Source organism: Syngnathus leptorhynchus, chromosome 5 (genome assembly GCF_054491065.1).
Source record: "Syngnathus leptorhynchus isolate UIUO chromosome 5, UIUO_Slep, whole genome shotgun sequence".
NCBI classification, from domain to species: Eukaryota; Metazoa; Chordata; class Actinopteri; order Syngnathiformes; family Syngnathidae; genus Syngnathus; species Syngnathus leptorhynchus.
In genome coordinates this window covers 15,759,261-15,779,249 of record NC_141199.1, presented here as the reverse complement: position 1 = coordinate 15,779,249, position 19,989 = coordinate 15,759,261, and the positions used below count along the sequence as shown (strand labels likewise).

Below are 19,989 nucleotides of genomic sequence, written 5' to 3'. Positions count from 1 at the left end.
TCAATCTTAAACACGAAGAAAAACAAGTTAACTTTTTTTCTCGTCGTGCTTGTCACCTGGATGGTGATCAAGGTCCATCCTTCTTTATTTGTGCGTTTAAATCTTTTCAAACTATTCCAAGGCTGCCTTCATTCACGTTTAGCACGTTGTGTGGGGGGTTCTACTCAAATCTCGAAGACATCATCCACGGGAAATTGTGTGCCTAAATGGCAAAGACACACAAAAAGCGGCATATTTGTTTCCCATTGACAAAGATGACCAATTGAAAATGCCTTTTCTTATTTCACATTTACTTTGAAATGAATTAAGGTGGTCTTTCAATAGAAATCTCCCTAAATAAAACATTCTTTAATTTTTATTTGAAACATTTTATGTTTATGTTTTTCTGTTTACATTTGTTTGCTAATCTTAAACATTCAAATGGGCAAATAATACACAATAATGATAATCATCATAATTTTAGAAGGTGGAAAATCATTTTTCATGGCAATTTATGTGTAAAATCGCAGACCTCACTTTATGAGGTAATCAATAAAAAATGATTGAAATCCTTCAAATATAAATAAGAATTCGCTTAATGGATACGCTACAGAAAGAAAACTTGAAATAATCTACTGGATGATATTCCCTTTTCCCGCTTCAAGGAAAAAGGGATGAATCATGTCGATCCTTTTTCTCTCTTTCTTTTCGTCCCTGTCCGTCTTCCCTCTTTTCCACCCCCCCCAGCATGGAGCTTGTATTTATTAGCCTCTAAGTAATGACTTTGCTTTCTCTTTTGATAGACTGTTATTGCTCTAACTGGCCCGGGTCCCTATAGGTATTTGGAGGCTTTCCAGTTTTATTAGACAAAGGCCTCATTATTCAAGGCCGGCATTAAGAGTACCATTAGATCCATTTGCCCCCCAGTCACAAGTATCCAGTTGCAGCCAATTCATATTATAGCCACCGCTCGCGTCGTATTTACAACGCAAACATCACGCCGCCTCATTGCCAATGTTAAATGTGGACCGTAATGAGCCAGCCTTGCCAACGATTTTAGTTTTTTTTTTTCGAGCGATACAGTCGACATCAGCGTTTACATTACAGTAACATGAACCGCATGTTTCTACAAAGAGCCGTAAACGGCGACAACATGGCGGGGAAATGCCGTCGGGAATGAGGAATTGGTCGTAGAAGTTGAAAAGTGCCGCTCGGAATCGGCAAATGAGCAATATTGAAGTGAGCATTTTCAATTAGGGATAATTAATATACAACGGAACTGAAAATATACAGTCAGTGATCTTCACATGGTAAATTTCAATTATTTTATATATAATATCTTTATATTGTATGATTTACGCCTCTAATGAAATATTTCTGTCTTAATATTTCTGTGAGGTAAAATGGCTTCCTCGATAGCCATTGGTCCATCGTTAATGTCGAGCCCTGTGATTGGCTGGCCGTTGCAGTTCTAAAAAGCTTCAAACTATTAAAAGAATAAACAATCGTGACTAATAATAATACAGTCAATGTAATATGGGGACATTGAATGGCTCACATCTGATTTAAAAGGATCATAAAGAAAAAAAGTTCAAACTTGTGATTTCTTTGTTTCACTTTTGTTTTTAATTTCTACGCAGCCACCTGTGTCTCCAATAAGGTGCTCATCCTTTCTAATCGATGGCCCCTTATTGGTTTGCGCGTTTGGTCAAATATCTCATCGCCTTCTGGCCCCCGAGGCAAGAAGATCTAATCTAATAAGATATCGCTTTACTCTCCCGGATTGTCGGATTGTGTGTACAGATATATAAAATAAATACAAATATATATGAACATGGTGAAAGGTATTTATTTGTGACCAAAACTTGATTCCAACCAACAATGCTCACAAAGATTCACCTTTATAAAAAATCTAAATATTGGTGGTCCAGTAATCCATTTTAGTATCGGCGTCCGGTATCGGCAGCGTCCATGAGTACCCGATAGCTTAAAGTACGGGAAAAAAACTGTAAAAAATAAAAAATAAAAATAGCTATTTTTGTACCTTTTGTAATGTAAGAGAATTAAATTGTTCTTCCTGTCATTAGCAAACAAATTATTATTATTTTTATTTCATTATTTTTACACATGGCCATTTTCACATGGCCTGTAAACTTGACAGCGGGAAGTCAGTTTTGTCATAGAACAGATTTCCATAATTTCCTATGGGAAAAGCTGTCTGAAGACACACACACACATACATTAGAAGTCTTACAGCCATAAAAAAAGACACTCAAGCATCTCTTATGTCATTCTTAAGGGCCTCCTATATGGAGTATGCTCTTGCGAAGATAAACATACAGTCCATAGCATGCTAGACAAAAACACGCACACGCACGGAACTAGAGAGCAGAAAATAGTGGTTCAAAGTAAGAAAAACATTCTTATTGTTTCCATCTGTCAACACACTTTCTGTTGTGTGTCTGCATGTAGGAAACAGTGTGCGAGAGATGAGGATGTGTGCATGTGTGTGTTGGGGGGGCTCGAAAAAAACGAGAGGAAAAGAAAGAGTAGCACTTTGGAAGTAAAGCTGTCATTACTCCGGCTGGCGAACTCTCTCGTAAATACTCATAATGAGACGCTTTCAGCCGCCTAATCATTTGTCAGTGCGGTTGGAGGTCATGTGAGAGGGGAAACTCGCTTTCTTCTACGTCTGAGGGACAATATTCACTCAAATTGTATTATATCCTATTATGCAAATAAACAAACATCTTTGTAACGTACCAAAATAGCATCGTCGAGAGACGTGTAAACTACTCGCTCCAGTAAAAGCAACAGGCGATAAATAGAAATAGGTCAATGCGACTTGCTTTTTTTCAGTGTCAATGGAGATGCTAATTAAGCTAACTGTGCTTCCTTCCCTTTCGTTTTTGGTCGCCCCTTCCAACATGGCCGCTTTTTAGCCTCTTTAGCTATGACGAAGTCGGAAACGACTATGCTAATAGATTTTAAAATTACCGTATGAAGTGACATTTTGAGTGCACTGAACATCAGTTCCATGTTGGGTAAATCGAGGTCCAAGAGGAACCAAGAGCACTGGAGGCGTTAAAACATAAACATCACAGCCACTGACGCCTCGCGTAAATATTCGCTTGTACTGGCGGGCTCGGAAGAGACTTTACGTCATTTAATTCGCTTTTTTTTTTCATCTCCAAGCAGATAACAACGGGTCGCGCGGCCTGCCGCTCGCGGAAACCCCGTTTGATAGGAAAAGAGCCGCTTCTCTAGCGACTCGTTAGCCGTTTATGATTCATATCTGCTAATCCCCTTTCCTAAAGATGGTAATGAAGCTAATTAGACGTCGCGTCTTGACCGCAATTCACTTTATTGGTCAGGTAGTCGGGGTAATCAGAGAACAAGGTTACGTCTCGCAGACGATTAAAGGCCATCCAAGTTAAGCTTTCGTACTTTTCCTTATTATAGCTCTTATTTTGATCTGATTACAAACGCTAATACGTGCTAGCTAAAGCGTTACACGGGTCGCCTTCCCAGATTTTAGCTTAGGTGTCGTCCTCGGGCTTCTTTGGCTTAACCTTCTAACTAGGAAGGTAATATCTTTACATATTCAAAACAAAAGGCTGGATTACATTTTTAGTGTATATCCATTACACAATGGATTGTTCGAATGAAAAAAAAAATGGCTTCCAGTTTCTAACCGGCATTGATTGAGCAAGTCTCAGGCAAGCAAAGTTCTTTTAGTAGTTGAGCACTATCAAAGCAGTAGCAGGACCATAAAATGCTTGTCGGAGTCTGTTATTTATTTAGCCCACCAGTCACTAGTTTGATGAAAAGATACACAGAGAACAGATGCTCAAGGAAATGGTTTTCCCGAAGCCGCCACTGTGGCCCGACATTTTTTTTTAAATTTAATATATCACAAATGGATTGCCGAGCGTCGCTGCGTTTGTTTGGGAGTCCCGCTCGCCGTTAGCTGCATCCGTATCTCGCTTCCCTACCGATAGCGGCTGCATCGCACCTGACACGACTCAAATGTGTCCCCCCCCCCCCTCAAAAGCCTCGACTCACATCAAGCAGAGCAACTGCGGTGGTTTTGGAACACCTCGATAAAAATGAATTACTTCTAGTCCGAGATCAGATTTGTACTTTTTGATTAAAAACATTTCTCAGTGTTTGAATCCTTGCCCAAGTGAGCTCTTGTAGGATTTTAAAAGAGGCTCAATTGCCTCGAGAAAGAAAACAGGAGGAGGTCAGCGATGGAGAGTTTAGCTGCTATGGCAACTCCTCAATTCTTCTCCTTAAGAACTGGAAAGTAATGCCGTTAATTGTCAAAGGAACCGTAAGTCCAAAATACCGACGTCTCGAAACGGACGGATGCTTCACTGATGTCGTACGATTTCCGTCGATAATGGTAGCAAGCGAATCTGAGCTGAACGGCGGGAGGTTTTGAAGACCCGTGACACCTTCTGGGTCACCTGACCTGCGGCGCGCCCCCGTCATCCAATCACTCTCACTCTGCGGGAGCGCTCCCGTCCGGCGCAGCTAAAAAAACACGGGAGCAGTTGGAAAAACACGGGGCACGCTATACCTTTCACGTGTGCCTTTTTCTCGCTACTCGTGTTTATTCAGCTTAAAGTGTCACCGCCGCCTAATGGCACGATCCCGAAACGTTGGCGGTTTTAGTCGCCGAGTCCTAAAAATCTTTTTGGGTAAAACCTCACCGAAGCTCTGTTTTGTTTAATAAACAAGTCCTGAGTACATGTGTCAGATCAGCGTTGGTGGACCGCCTGCTGGCAGCTTCTCCAGTACGGCGAGTCCCCCCCCCCCCCCTTGCCTTCTTGCTCCCGCTCTCCGCTGCCTGGCGTCCCCTCCTCTTGCAGTTCATGTTTCAGTTTGCTCCCAGGAGCTCGCAACTCCGTGCCAGACGGAAATTTGCTGAGGTTGCAAGGAGCCCCCTCAGAGGCCACACGGAGGAGGGACAGAAGGGAACAATCGGGCCCAGTCCTCCCCTCCTCACCCCCCTCCTTGGACTTCTTTTTTTTTTTTTTTTCTTAACTTCTTTCGACCCTTCTCTCGTTTCCTCTCCCAGTGTCTCGTCTGTGTCCAGACTGCCAGGATGCACGGGTCCTCGGGGTGTCCTGCTTCTTGGCTCCGGTCCCTCACTCCACGGCCGTCCAATAAGAGTATCGAGATGAAAAAAGTGTTTGTTTAAATCAAATGATCTCATTTTATGAGAATAAAAATGATAGGATAATATATTGGTATCTGACAATATCATGCTGGCCCAGGGTCATCGGACTACCAAAAAAATGACGGACCCTGTACGTTTGAGAAAAAAAATGGTGATCTTCAAAAGGTCATCCTATCTCGAGAATCGTCACAACGTCGTGAGAAAAAAAAGTGTGAATACACATGTCCTCTGGGTGAGACTCCCCCCCCACCCCCTTCTCCTCCGGGCCAGTTCCCGAGGGGCAAAAGCCGGTGGGGCCATCCAGTCCCGAGCTGTCCATCAGCGCGGCTGTTTACTCGCGGCGTGACAGGCCGACACATCTGGAGCGCATATTCGCAAGTGTTCACACTTGCTGCCACCAGGCGCATTCCTGTAACCCCCCTCCCTTCCCGACGGCCCCCGCTTTGTCGTTAACGGCGGGCTCACCTCGAAAGTTTAAGCACGCACACACAGATTTGTTCCTGGATTTTTTTTTTTCCTCGCCCCTCCGGCGCTTTTTCAGTCGCATGACAGAAATTGGACCAGCAAGGAGGGTGGAAAGATGGGGGCGTCGGGTATGGGGGGGGGGGAGTCAGATGTCTCCCATCTACTTTGAGTCTCCATCCCTTCCCGGTGCGCACAAACTAATTAGAGTCATCCCCCCCCTTTTTTTGGAAACCCGTGACTACGAGGTCTGATGAAGTGACACTCTTTCCTCTCCGTTGCCCACCCCGTGCGCCCCCTCGCTCATCCTCCCCCCCCCCCCCTCCCTCCCTCACTCCCCACTCTGTCTGTTTTCTCAGCATTCCTGCGCCGCTGTGTGACTGTGACGGCTTGTCATCTCGTAGGAATGTCCCGCTCTCCCACCTCGTCGCTGCCATTTTGGCACAAAGCGTTCGCTCCTGGTTACACACACACACATACGCAGATGGCGTCCATAAGGCCTTCATTTTAAAATGCCCTTTTTTTTCCCATGAGAATAAAGTAGTACCACAATTTATTTATTACTGAATTTGGATACAGTCTTAAATGTATGAGACAAAAGTTTTAAGTCATTTTTAGCAGGAAAATTTGAGATTTTTTTTTAATAAGAATAAAGTCACAAAATTAACAGAATGTTACCAGAAATACCACACAACAATAAATAAATCAATTAAAAAAAGTTAAATATAATTAATCAGTATTAATCCCATAACAAAAGAAAGGACGATAAAAAAGTTGGCTGAGTTCACTCCCACAACGGCGCAGGCACCCGTTTTGAACTAGAAAAACCACAAAAGAAAGAAAACTCCGGTAATTTTAAATTTGTTACTGTGATAAAAATGCTTACCACACAAATGTTGTAATATAATGAGAGAAAGAGAGAGAGAGAAAACATGCTTCTTACAACTTATTTTCTAAGTTTAAGGTCTTCCTGCTATAGAAAAAAAGTCACAATCTTCGTCGGTAACGACACAACGCTCGTAAAGTTGTGAGTGAAACGCTTGTGAGAACAACGCATACCTACGCTTGGCGCTCCGCCACCAAAAGCACGACCATTCTCACATAAGCCGGATCTTTTTTTGCGACGCTACAAAGTTATTTTATCTCACCCGTCGTGTGCGGTAAAAACTGCTGGCCGATGAAGTCAAGGGGAAACGTTACAAAGACTCGAGGTTTGTGTCACTCAGCAAAATGCTCGCCTTCAAACATCACAGCAGCCCAACGAGGGACTTTATTACAGTTTATTAGGATTCTTTTTTTTTGTTTCTTCGCACTAACATTTTTGAAAGTGAGGTGTACCTAATGAAATGTCCAGAGTTTGAAGTCTTTTGTGTAGGCGTGTGTCTCCTGATTGGCATCATCTTCTGGAACGAGCCTGGCTCCCTCTAGATCCGGTTGCCGTACGTGCACGTGTGCGATTATTTCTGTGTGTGTGTGTGTGTGTGTGTGTATAGGAGATATCACGGGGCTCTCATGTTTATTCAGCTCAACGCCTGGATGACCAGGACTTATCCGCTGTCCTGATTACCCTGCTTGGCCTGCCACCATTAATCCTTCAGAGACCCCAGGCTCCTTAAACACTCCTATCTTATACACACACACACACACACACACACACACACACTGTACTCCTCATCACATGTCAGTGCTATAAAGTTTGCCCACAATTTCCTTTTCTCCGTTTTGGTCAGCCAAATAAATGCTCTCCCCGTAGTAGAAAGATACAAATGAACCGCCCCCAGGCCACTATAGAAGAAAATAAAAAATAAATCAAGTCTAAACACCTTACCCTCATTTGCGTAAATAAACACCCCCGTCGACACGATGAGGAAATACAGTATATCGGCGAGGAAAAAAACTGTTCTGACTATTTATGTTCCATCTTCTGTATCAGCTCTCACATTTCACTATCAAGCAAGCCAATTTTTTCCCACCTTGAGAAGTTTTTTTTTTTTTTTTTAACACTCCCTCAATAAAACATATTTTGGTAAAAAGCATTCGCGAGCTCGTACGTTCAGGACCCGGCGGTGGCCGTGCCAAGACATAATATTGACGGTGGCCGCGTTCCCTTTTCTGCTTTTCGCCCGTAATAAATGATGCAGATTAGGAAAGTAGAAACACATTGGCTTGATAAGCAGCCATGACTTATTATTGCAATTGTGCGACTCACACAATGTTGTAACTTGCGGTCTGTGTATGTTTGGAGGTCTCGGGTGGAGGTATTTGCGTGTGCTGCCAAGTCCCATTTGAATACACGCACAGTAGGGAAGCGTCCCATTATAAACACACATGGCCGTGCGTGCGTGCGTTCACATAAAAGTACGACGTGTGAGAGCCCGGTTTAAAGCAACAATACGCAACAATGAAGGCTTTTTGGCTTTGTTTGTTTTTGCTCCTCCTACGGCGGCAAAGTTGAACCGACTTATGAGATTCAGGTTGAAAGCACTGCGCACAATGTGGAAAAGTAGCATTTGGATTCATGCTAGCTTGACGATAATTGGTCAAAGGTCATTTGTCACTATGGTTTTAGCAAAGGCGGTTAGCGTCATGTTAGCACGTGATTAATTTTAGCTCATATAACATAATTCGACACAACTTTTAAGTAACGTTAGCAATGTTGCTAGCTCGAAAACAACGAGTTGGGTCTGGTTCACCAATATGGCAATATTTGATACTTGTTTTTTTTTTTCTTTTTATGGATTATGGACATATTTTCCATTTTACTGTATTTATTCAAGGAAAGTTTAAGATTAGTTTCGTATTTTTAAGAAAAACTTGTAAAAGAGGAGTTGACTCCTCTGTCTACAACTCAAACCTCCTTTTTGGTCTTTTTTTTTTTTTTTTTGCCAAATGACTGGTCACACATGTTGTAAGGCACCACTAGTTGTTTTAGATCTTGACTTTCTATCTGGCATCTTGCCTTGGGAGGAACGCGTCCAGCACCTGAGCAGGCATCCCCCGCTACACCCCCCACAACACACACACACACACACACACACACAAAGGCATGTCCTCCTGTCCCTTTCTTCTCCGTCTTCTTCCCATAACAAATAAGAGAGAAGAATTCCCCTCACTTCTCCTGGGGGATTTTCACCCTCCCCACACACACACACACACACACACACACACCTCCCCCAACCCAGAAGGACTCCCTCCTCGCCTCGAACGCTTCCACAGCTGCAGTGGGGACAAACTCGTAGCACAAAAAAAACAACTTTGCAAAACAGGGTGGAGGACACCTCAGGTCCCTTCACCTGACCCCCTCCCCACGCTGCACCCTCACAACTGATGATGACCTACTGGCATTAATCAAAGGGGAAGGGGTGTGTGCTTGTTGTGATGTGTGTGTGTGTGTGTGTGCACTTCTTTGGAAGTCTTGGCAGCTATGTTCGTGGAAGTCCCCAGCACTTGGACACAGCCCATATGTGTGCGTGCACATGCGTGTGCGTAAGGAAACGGACCATTAGAATGTCCTGGAGCAGGGACAGGATGGGCGAGTGGGAGGTGCGCTCGCTAGTTTTGCCTCACATAGCAAACGAAGCCATTAAAAAGGCATTCGTGGAAATTTGCTTGAGCCGATGTGGATTTCGTTTTTTACTTGAATTGTCGTGATGAAAAAAAGAAAGATAATCAGTAATTATAATAAAAAAAAAAAAAAAAACTTTTTTCTTGCATCACTCATTCCTTGAGAAGGACAAAGGAGGATCTTTAAAAAAAAAGTTATCAAACTGAATTTATGGAATATCACTTTGGAATTTGGTGTCAGTAAGATAAGTGAATATATCATGAATGAAATTCTGACAAAATGTTCTTATCAGTGGGAGGAGCAGCAGTGTCAGTCTACGTGTGTTGAGACACACCTGGTCGAAATGGAAACACAAAGGGGCCCGCCGGCCCTGATCCACCTCGGCCTGGCTTTTCCTCCCCCACCCACTCCACCCGACTCCCCTGCGGACCGCTCCGCTGCTGCCCCCCCCCCGCCCCCCTTCCATCTAGCCACATTCCGTTCACGAGGAGACCTCTCCATCCTGTCCCAGGAGTCTGTGTGTGTGTGTGTGTGTGTGTGTGTGTGTGTGTGTGTGTGTGTGTTTGTTGAAGCGAGTGTCCTACAGGCCTCGCCTCTGGTCACTTTATTAAAGTGTGTTTTAATTTACTCCTATGAGCCCCTGTGACACACACACACACACACACACACACACACACACACACACACACACACACACACACACACACACACAGATACAGCAGCGTCTCGTCTCCCGGGACATGGCTTATTAACTCTGCTCCTGTCCGTCACAGTGTGTGAACACTTATGTTTGTGTGTCCATGTGTGTTGAGGTGGTGGGGGGGGGGGTGGGGGGTGACAAAACATCCGAAGCACATTCCTCAATTTGGACACACGCACAAACACGTACACACCGCCATGGGTGTCAGTAGCACGGATGAGCAGAGGCCACGTAAACACGTAAAATGTCTTCCCGGTGACGTACACGCTCGCACAAATGCAATTCGTAATTATTTATCAGACTATCAATTTGCGCAACTTGAGATTTTTTGTTCCAGTGCGACATTAAACACATATTTAGGGTCTGATCGCAAGTTGTGTAAATCCTGAAACAAATTTGACAACGTCGGTCCCATAATAAACTCCAACTTCGATACATCTTCTGGCCATCAAAATGATCTTAACAGGCAGATCCCTCCTCAAAGGGCAACTTATCATTGAGGAAAGACTCCCCATATTGCTGAAGCGCTGTACGTCTCCATCGCCTATATTTCCTCCATAATTGATGTTTCGCAGGGGCCCTCTTGTAAATTATTCCGCGCTTGTGCGTCTGGCTATTAAATATGAAGGGAGGAGCTGCCGTGCGTCTCCAAAGGGAAAGGCGGAGGAGTGGTGTCGACCTGTCCTGAGGTCCTGCCTCGCTCTCCGTGCCAGAAGCTCCGGGGCACAGCCAGAGGGGCCTTCTCCGTCTTCTTGTTTGTGAGTGTGTGTCATTGCGTTCGATGGGGTTTGTGTGCGTCCTTGGACCTGAAGTGGCCTGTTGAACACATGTCACTTGTTTGTGAAAAATGTATTACGAAGGCTGCAAAGGCCAACCAGAGTGAGGGGGGGGGGGGGGGGGGTGGTAGAAGGGTGGGAGGCAAAGGGGGTGGGAGGGTGGGGGGGGGGCACAGCTGTAGGGGATTAATGCCCAGAGTGGAGGAGTCAAAGCCGGAGGAATGTTCCCCAGCGCCGCCTCAGGAGGGAGGGCCTCAGATGTGTCCTGCACTGCACAATCTTTACCTGCATTAGAGAGGGGAGGGGGGGGGGTGGATTTGAGTGTGTGTGGTGGTGGTGGTGGTGGGGGGGGGTATTCCATCTTTGTCATCAACCCTCACCCGTTCCTCAAGGCACTTTTTGGTAGTGATCAGGCCGAGTTCACAAGACTTCTCCTGCTCCTCCCCGCCTGCTTTCAGTGTCACATTCTTTGTCTTGTGAGGGATGTGATTTATGGACACACACAGGAAGTTGTGTGTGTGTGTGTGTGTGTGTGTGTGTGTGTGTGTGTCATTGGAGTTGCAGAGGGAGGCATCGGAAGGCAATCATATTATTGATCAGGTCCCAAAGACTGAAGTGTGATTTCTCTTGAACACTCCAGATGGTGGATTAAAGTCTAGCGCCTCCGACAGGTGAAATATCATATTGCAGGTCGTGAGTCATTTAACAGCCGCGGACGACGGGTGATGTTGGGCACATCTGGACTGTATATATTCCAATGACAGGGGCGTTTGTAGAAAAAAAAAAAGAATGGTCACTTGGGAAGTGTACTCTAATTTATTCCTATAAAAATCATAAAATCCAAAAATAAACCATATAAAAAATAAAAAAAACACAACGAATAAAAAGTCAACAGAAATGAGTCATTCAATAATTTCGAATAGTGGGTTATTGTTCCAAAAAGAAAAGTGTGCTGACTCTGTTTTTTTGCTCACGGTAATCCTCCAAGGTTGTCTCAAAGGCACCTGGACTTAATCCTAAAGGCTTTTTTCTTCTTCAACTCCACATTCTGTCTTGGTTTCCTCCATCCCGTCACTCCTGCCCCCATACGTCAGGCGTTGACAGTCGTTCCGGACGCGGACCAACCCCCTCATTTGGCCGTGACATGTTCAATGGGGCCGCACTGATCGTGGGGGGGTTGACCGTCGATTTGGAAGGTCTGTTGTCGTCGATGATAAACCCGCCCGTGCGTCCTCCTGCTCGCCCGAGCGTGTCTCCTCGGCAACCTCCTCCTTGTTGGGAAGCACTCCACCTGGTCCGGACAATTACCCCCACATCCACTCGTCACCCCCGCGTCGTTGGCTGCCTTAACTCCCATTCCAGCCACTTAAGTCGTGACGGGTTAAAATGGATGCTTCAGTCACCCTCTGGCTCCCGCACTGTTATTACACACGAGGACGTCTGTTGACAGGCGGCGCCTTCTCATCGTCATCTTGGACGTGTCGCTCGGAGGAATTTCCTATGACTGCCGCTTTTCTATTCTTCCAAATGATAATGGTTTTGGCGCGAGGGGATTCGCGGCTAACCCGGCCGACGTCTCGTCCGGCCGCCAAGCGTTGACTCAGGTCGAGGGTGCAGCCGGGTGCAGCCGGGTGAGGCGAGAGGTTGCGCAAAGGTCGGCACATCCCGAGCCTCTCCCTGTCGCTCTTCGTGATGATGGCTTGGGAATGTCACACGACCCATCCCAGAAATCAGATGAGCCGTGATTGGTTGTTGTCTTGGGTTTGTAAGAACGCTTGAAAGAACATATTTATGGCAATGAGTAATTTCTCCCTAAAAAAAAAATCCATTTGTGCTTCAAACACAGGTTGATATCATAGCGACCCGCAAACACAAACAGCTCCTTCATCTCCACTTCTGCGCTTCCACGCTTCACAGCCGGGGAAAGTTCTCGCATCTGCTTCTATTCACTAGCATTTATTAGCATGACTCAACGCTTTCATGCTACCGCCAGCCGCTTTCAACGCGGCAAAATCCCCTCCTAGAACGCGTGATAAATAAATAAAGCACAAGTCGTTCGTTCCTCTCTCTAACGTTACCTTCTGCATCCAAAGCAGACACAAGGTGGACATTAACTGCGGCTCTTTAAAAGGGTAGAATGGAGTGACCCAAAACATCGGGCGGGACAAATAGATGGCGCAGGAAGTCGAGACGGGTAGAAAGGATAAGAAAGAAAAAAAAAAAAACGGGAGGGGAGCGATAAAGTGGTCAGCCAAGGAGTCGGAAGCGGCGTGGAGTTGTTGTTAGGTGTCTGGCTGTAACGGCGCGCCGCTCTTCCCCTGACACCTCCAAGAACTTATCATCCCTTGCATTCCTGTGCAGGGACACTCCCCTGCTTACTGACACTGTGTGTGTGTGTGTGTGTGTGTGTGTGTGTGTGTGTGTGTGTGTGTGTGTGTGTGTGTGCGCTTGAGTAATAAGGGCATACTGGCCTCCCTTCCCATGGACATCTGGCTGGAGATTTGTGTATGTGCACATATGTGTGCGTGTGTGACAATATGAGTTGCGGTCAACTCCCGTTTATGTTCCCGAGCCTCCCACCAAAGTTAAAAATCTGCATCATTGTAGTATAACTTTAATTTAAATATATTTAAAATAGGGCCTGGTCAATTAATCGTCGGATATAAGCTCTTTTAAAAATCGCCAACATTTTTCTTTTTCTTTTTTTTAACACATTGCAGCATAAGACAAAAATGATGACAATTAAAAATGAACTTCCTAAAAATTGGATAGTCAACCTCAAGCGGGACTGCAAAGCATGAGAATATCTCGTATCTCAAGTTGAGCAAAGCAGAAACGTCTGAATAAGTCTCAAATCATGACTCAGTGTAAAAAAAAAACCAAAAAAACACTCAATATAACGGGGCAACACTGTATAACAAATTCAGAGAGAAAGCGAAGGCCATTTTCGCTTCCCCATCTTAGCAGGTAGTGACAAAGGAATTTCCTGCCATTGAATAGCAACAGCGTCCTCTCGGGTGTGGTGATTGCACCGACTCCCTCGCTGATTGGTGAAGCCGCGTGGCGTGCGTGCCGGCTAAAAGGAAGCCCCCCGCGTGAACTCTGCTGATTACGCCTCGTCTGCAAGGTCGCGCTTATAATGGAGGGTCGTCCAAACACGGAGAGCGACACGTCCGAGGGGGATTCCCTCAAGTCATTGTGCGCTCGGGGGACATTTCATTCTTTAGCGGCCATTTTGGGCGGAATGCTAAAAAATTGGGCACCTTTGGATATTGAGCTGACTCAAAATATTTAGAAATGGCTCTCGATATGATGCGATGTAATTTTGGAGATAAAAAAAAAAAGAGGAAGCATTTTTAATAAGATCTCAGCAGGGAGGATTCCAGGACTTTGTTTCCATCCCGCGGCTAAAGTGGGGCCGATACAGAGAGGGGGCTGAGAAAACAATTCAGAAATATATTTTAGAATATCAAATAAAATCCTAGATGAGCTTTACTGGGGCTTCATAGAGGGGGCTATAGCCCCCCCAAACATCCACCCTTGGTGTAGCGCCATCCCTGGATCTCACATATTTTAGCCTTAGCTAAATTAGCTAAGTCTTTTTACAATATCAGTGAAACATATTTTTTTAATAAGATTTTTCTTTACATTGGTGCAAATTCTTACTCCCCTAAGTCATTGTTAACTACAAAGGTTGAATCAACGTAACTGGATTCTCTCAAATAGCCACCGTGCTATTAGGCTAACGATTAGCCGCAGTCTTGCGGCGTGTACAGAGTGCATTAATTGCGGCCCAAAACACGCCACGTTAGCATACGCGGCATTACGCAAATGGATGGAACGAGACGCGTCGTTTTGCGCACAGCCCAGCAAATGTTTAATTGCCGTGCAAAGTTGCATTTCTCGAGATGGCCTCGTCCATTAATCAGCGTCTGCGAGCGAAGGCGACGAGATGGGAAGGAAGAAGCACTCGTAAAAACCACACACGCTCCTGTAACTACAATGGCTTTGCTTGGAGAGAGAGAGAGAGAGCCACCCACTTTACCCCCACCCGCAGGCCCACTCTTGTGCCAAGAGTTCTCCCACTGAAGCTTGTTGCGCCCTGCAGCCCTGGCGACGGTGCGCATGTTGCGAGCAGCCAAGCGGTGACTCAGCAGAGCACGGCGGGTCAGCCAGAAAAAAAAACTAAACAAAAAAAAAAACCACAGTAACATGCAGGCCACTTGTAACATGGCCGCTAAAACAGTCGCCGTGGGAAGAGTCGGAGGGCGTTTGAGGTGGGCCGCACTCCGACGAATAAAGCAGCAATTTTCCTCTTACATGCTTTTATGACTTTTTAAAAAAAAAAATTAATCAAGATGGCACATGAATCACACTGGCAAGTTGCTACAGAGCATTTTTAAGATGCAAGGCTGAAATGTATGACAAGGTAACGCACGGCTTTAATAGAACGTTTAAAAAAACCTAAACAATTCATTTCAATCTCTGATTTTCAGACGACACGTCGCAAATTCTTGAAGTCATTATTTTCAATATGTTGTTACGGAATTCATGAGGCACGTTGAGCTGAAGTTTCGCAAGATTCACATAAAAAAAAAGACTTTGGGCTTTCATTCTTTTTAAAGCACAATGAAGATATTACTTTGAACTTTGAGATAATTTGACTGTCTTGTGTGTCGGCATGAATTTGTCTCTCCCAAAGTGTGTGTGTGTGTGTGTGTGTGTGTGTGTCCATAGTGTAGCATGTGTCTTGAGCCCCCGTGCCCTCTCCTGTGCCCTCCTCTATCTCCACGCCTGGATGCTAACCGCTAGTGAAGGCTAGCCAATTATCCCCAATCAAGCTAGCCTCCGCGGAGCTGGCGCGAGAAGAAGCTCCCAGCAGAGCTTACACGAGTCATTATGGGGCACATCCTGACATTAACTGTACTTCTTTACCTCCTTCGTCTTCTCCTCCATGCGCTATACGATCATATTGTCTCGCTCACTCCACGCCGGGCACTAATCAAAGCCAAAATGGACGCACGTGGAAGCTAATTTGTGGAAATATGGGCTTGATGATGGAGGAGTGGAGCAGAGTTCATGCGTGACGTCATTTGCGTGTTTGAGTCGAAGTACGTTGCTGCTAACATTGCACGTCATTATTTTTGATATTGTTTGAAAAGCCATATTGGACAAACAGAAGCCTGAAGAAAAGAATTTCTGGAAAGCACGATTACAACGACCCCAAGATTAGTGAAAAGTGCAATGGAGAAACCTGACTTGACATTTAAATTTCACCCAAAAAAATCAACGTTGTTACTCAGGGATAATATAAAATCATGTAACTATGATAAAATAATAATCATGGGATTTTTATAGTATTTTTCAAACAAAATAAGGTGAAAATGGTCATTTAAGATGAAATAATAAAATCCAAATAATAATTTAACTGCATAATTATGTCATGTAATGCAATGTACTGTAATATAATAATACGGCACGATATGACAATATCATAAGACACAAACGTTGACTCACCTCAGGAACCACGAGATCAGAGACGAAGCTGGAAAAACAGTTTTAGTGTTAGTCAACTTTTTATACATCCTCACTTGCACACCACAAGATAACACATTTTACTTTGTGGCCGTTGGATTGTAGAGATCGACACTGGGGGTCGCCAGGGGTCACCGGAGGTCATATTGATCCACGGTGACATCGTGTGTGTGCGTGTTTGTGCTGTGAGACAGTCAGTCAAGATGGCCGAGGTGTGGTGCCTTGAGGTGATGTGCTTCATGCTGCTCCTGTCTTGTTGTGACAGGACCAGCATTAAATGGAGGGAGTCGGTGACTGAGCAGTGACAGGCCCCACCCTTCCATTGCCTCGTGTGTGTGTGTGTGTGTGTGTGTGTGCCAAAACATGCACATTTTTCGCCTCGCCTGGACAAGACATGACAACTGCGTGACGCCACGTCCCACTGCTCATCAAGCCTTGCCGCTGTTATGTTAATGACAGCGGTAGCGACGCGTGCTAACATGCACCTATTCACTTCATTACCATACATAGCGGGGACATTAAAAAAAAAGGGGGGGGGGGGGGGGGGTCGGGGGTGTTCGAGAACGACCGATCAATCATGTAAAAAAAAAAAAAATCATAGTGACAATCACGTCTGGTATCCAAGTGACACAAACGATTTGGTCTTGTGAAAGGCTCAATTTCAGCAAAAATATCGAATTAGCTGTGTCTGCTACGATGTCATTGAAAATGTGCCGCTTTGGTGGAAACTAGTGAGCGTTCTTTTTATTGTGAAAATTTGAAAACATTAAACGTGTACACACACACAAAATATGAATACACACAGTGATATTATTATCCTCTTCTGTGGCGCAAAATGAGTTTTGCCCCCAACTCCATTAAAAAGCGAGGCAAGCTCTCCCCAGACGCGGGCAGCCCATTTGCATGCCCTCGGCGGAAACGAGGATCTCCTCCTCCTTCTTCACTTCCGTCCCGACGGAACGCGTAATAAGTGGGCCGATGACATTCACGGAGAAAGGGGCTGCGATGGAGTGACTCCTCTGCGCTCGCCCGTCAGATGCGGCCAGGCGTTATTGCCAATGACACGGGCAAATCAGCCGCAAATGGTCGCTAATTTGATTGACATCTGGGCCGCTGTCACCCGGCGAGGAATGCTCAGCGCCCGCGAGTGCACAAAGAGCCAGCTTTCGGATAAATCACTTCACGTCCTGAGGGGCGCTTGGGAGGGGGGGGGGGGGGGTACTGTCTTCTTGTTGAGCGCCCCCCCCCTTCACTCTATCTCCTCCTTCCTACCGCCCACCCACCACAGAGCCACTCGCCAGATTCTAATTGCGTGTGTCCTTCCTCTCCGCTGCAATTTTCCCATTACCGCCACAAGAGCGGGCGCACAGCTCATTTGAAGCGAGGTTGTCTCCCCCCCCCCACCCCAAAAAAAAAACATGCGCCTCTGCTTTAACCCTTTGCTACCGCCATATGACCTCAGATTGTCATCCTAGCAAAGATGTCAACAACAAAATAAAAAATGGCATCTTCGTATCGATCATTCCCTTTGTTATTATAAATATTTGTGGCAAAAATATGGCTAGTCTAGACAATCTTATAAAAACTATTCACTTTTACTCTATGCGGTTTACTTAAAAAAAAAAGACAAATGCTTTGTAACAAAAGAAAGCAAACGGAAATGTATTTCTACTAGTTTAGACCGAAAACGAATGGTGCCTCACTAGACAGCGCCTCTGCTGGTTGCAACCAAGTACTGCGCTCCTTTTCATTCCTTCAAAATGTGCTATATCATTCGGAAGGATCGATTTTAACTTTTTCTTGTCTTTTCTTTCTCTTCCATGTGGCTCCCCGTTGCTTCTTTCAAAAAAAGGTAAGTTTATTTTGAAGTTTTTAAACGACAGGCTGACAAGCGCCAACATGCACGCACGCACGCCTCTTTCAGTGACGCACACACAGCATCAAGTCTGGTTTTTCTTTCCCCTCGTACTTCTTTCGTTATACGTGTGTGTGTTTGTGTGATGCTGGTTGATGCCAAGAGCAATGCCCAAGGCAAACAGCAGCGGCACCCATGGCAATGAAATGCTAATAAGTGAAGTGTCATTTCAACGGATGCGCTACGTGTGTGCACGGCATGGATAAAATCTTGAAATACTCTGGCAAACATATGCACATGGCGTGATTTTTTTTTTTTTAACATCTCTTTGCCTTACCTGTGATTATTAAGTTGCTGACATGTGACAAGTCGATAAAAGAGGTGCAGTTGAGGAAGATTTACAGAATTAGGCGCACCATGTGTACGCTGTTAAAACGTTTTGCTAAGTGAAAGTGGAATTTAAGAAGTGGATTATAGATGAATTACTATTGATGCGATTAAGTTACACAAGAATGTTGCAATTCGCTTTCAGTAAAGTTTTGAATTCGTCTGTCTTCTCTCGCACTAACGAGCTAGCGCTAAGCTAACCTGAGCTTGACTATTTCATTAGAATTTAAAAACAAATGACTACTGTCTAAGATTTGTCTTAGGAAAATACTTCAACATTTTGAAAATCTGAAAAGTATTCTTAAAGATATATTTCAACAAAGTTAAGAATTGACAACTGTATTTAAAAAAAAAATTGGGGCACGAGTATTTTCACTTTTCCTGAAAATTATCATCTCAAAAATATCAGTTATCGGCCTCTAATCGAACTAATCGGTTTTGACCCTGAAAAAAATCTATTCTATTTGTCGTACAATGCTTTAAGCAAATCTTTTTAAATGCATGCGTCTAACCCCAATGCACTTTAAATGCAATTTATGCAACTTGGCTTGCTAACGCTAGCCATGTCTGACAAATTTCTTTTCTATAGATGGATGAAGGCTGGTTAATGGGTGAATGGGGGGGGGGCAAAGCTGTACAAGGTGGATGGTAAAAGTAATATCATCTTCAAAACATAAAACCATGTTTTTAAAAATAAAAATGTCCCCAACCCCCGCACCTTCTCCCCCCAGTTGCAACACAATATGCGCCGTGGAGATGAAGACAGGATGTTGTCCATTAGTCAGCTACTGCGGCAGTCTAAAGAAGCCACCCTCCTGGCCCTTAATGGCCTCTCGACAATAATCGCTACCTGCACTTCTTATCCGTTTCCCCATTCATTAGGACGTGACATGCTTTCACTGGAGCCACCGGCGCTCTCGTCCGCTCCCTGCTCCTCGTCAAAGCTTCTCGGCGCGCCATTGTGCCGCCAAAGTGAGCTTTTTTTTATTTTTTTCCCCCCCACGCGTCGTCTCCTTTGCTGCCCTCCGTGTTTCTTTAACTCCCTTCTCAGCACCTCGCCAAGTTACTCCGAGGGGTCGCTTTTATCACACCTGGCGGATCACAGCGCCTGCGACTAATGGTTGGATCGCGCCGAATGTTTTTGTGTAGCGGACTGACCTGTTTTGCTTATGTCTACGCAATGAAAAGAAGCTAGTGTCACAATTAGGGTCCCCAATACCACACCAAAAAAAAAAATAGGATGTGTGTGAGAGCAAGAGATGGCGATGAATGAAGGTCTTGTGGGTCTTCCGCCTCATCTTAGGTTAATGGAAAACATCACACATACTGCTACTCTGTGTGTTCCGTCAGAGTGTCACTTTCTGATGGAGGCACTTTGTTACACACACACACACACACACACACACACACACACACACACACACACACACACACACACACACACACACACACACACACACACACACACACACAAATGGCCAGTTCCGACCTAAAGTTGTTTAGCAACTGTGTCCTTACGCAACACTTTGGTAGCTTGTAGCA

At 44.9% G+C, this 19,989-nt stretch overlaps 2 protein-coding genes across 11 annotated transcripts in view; one reads left to right on the top strand and one right to left on the bottom strand.

Moving 5' to 3' along the window:
* cntln (centlein, centrosomal protein) overlaps positions 1–19,989 on the bottom strand; it is a 226,198-nt gene that overhangs the window by 69,030 nt on the left and 137,179 nt on the right. For all 9 annotated transcript variants that reach the window (XR_015065994.1, XM_085911193.1, XM_085911192.1 and 6 more), the window contains one exon: positions 16,188–16,215. Coding sequence is in view for 8 of the 9 variants with exons in the window: in XM_085911193.1 (XP_085767319.1) it covers positions 16,188–16,215 (28 nt within the window). In the remaining variant the exon portion in view is untranslated. The remainder of the gene's footprint in view (positions 1–16,187; positions 16,216–19,989) is intronic.
* Positions 1–19,989, top strand: part of bnc2 (basonuclin zinc finger protein 2) — a 106,756-nt gene that overhangs the window by 7,743 nt on the left and 79,024 nt on the right. The gene's annotated exons all lie outside the window — the stretch shown is intronic.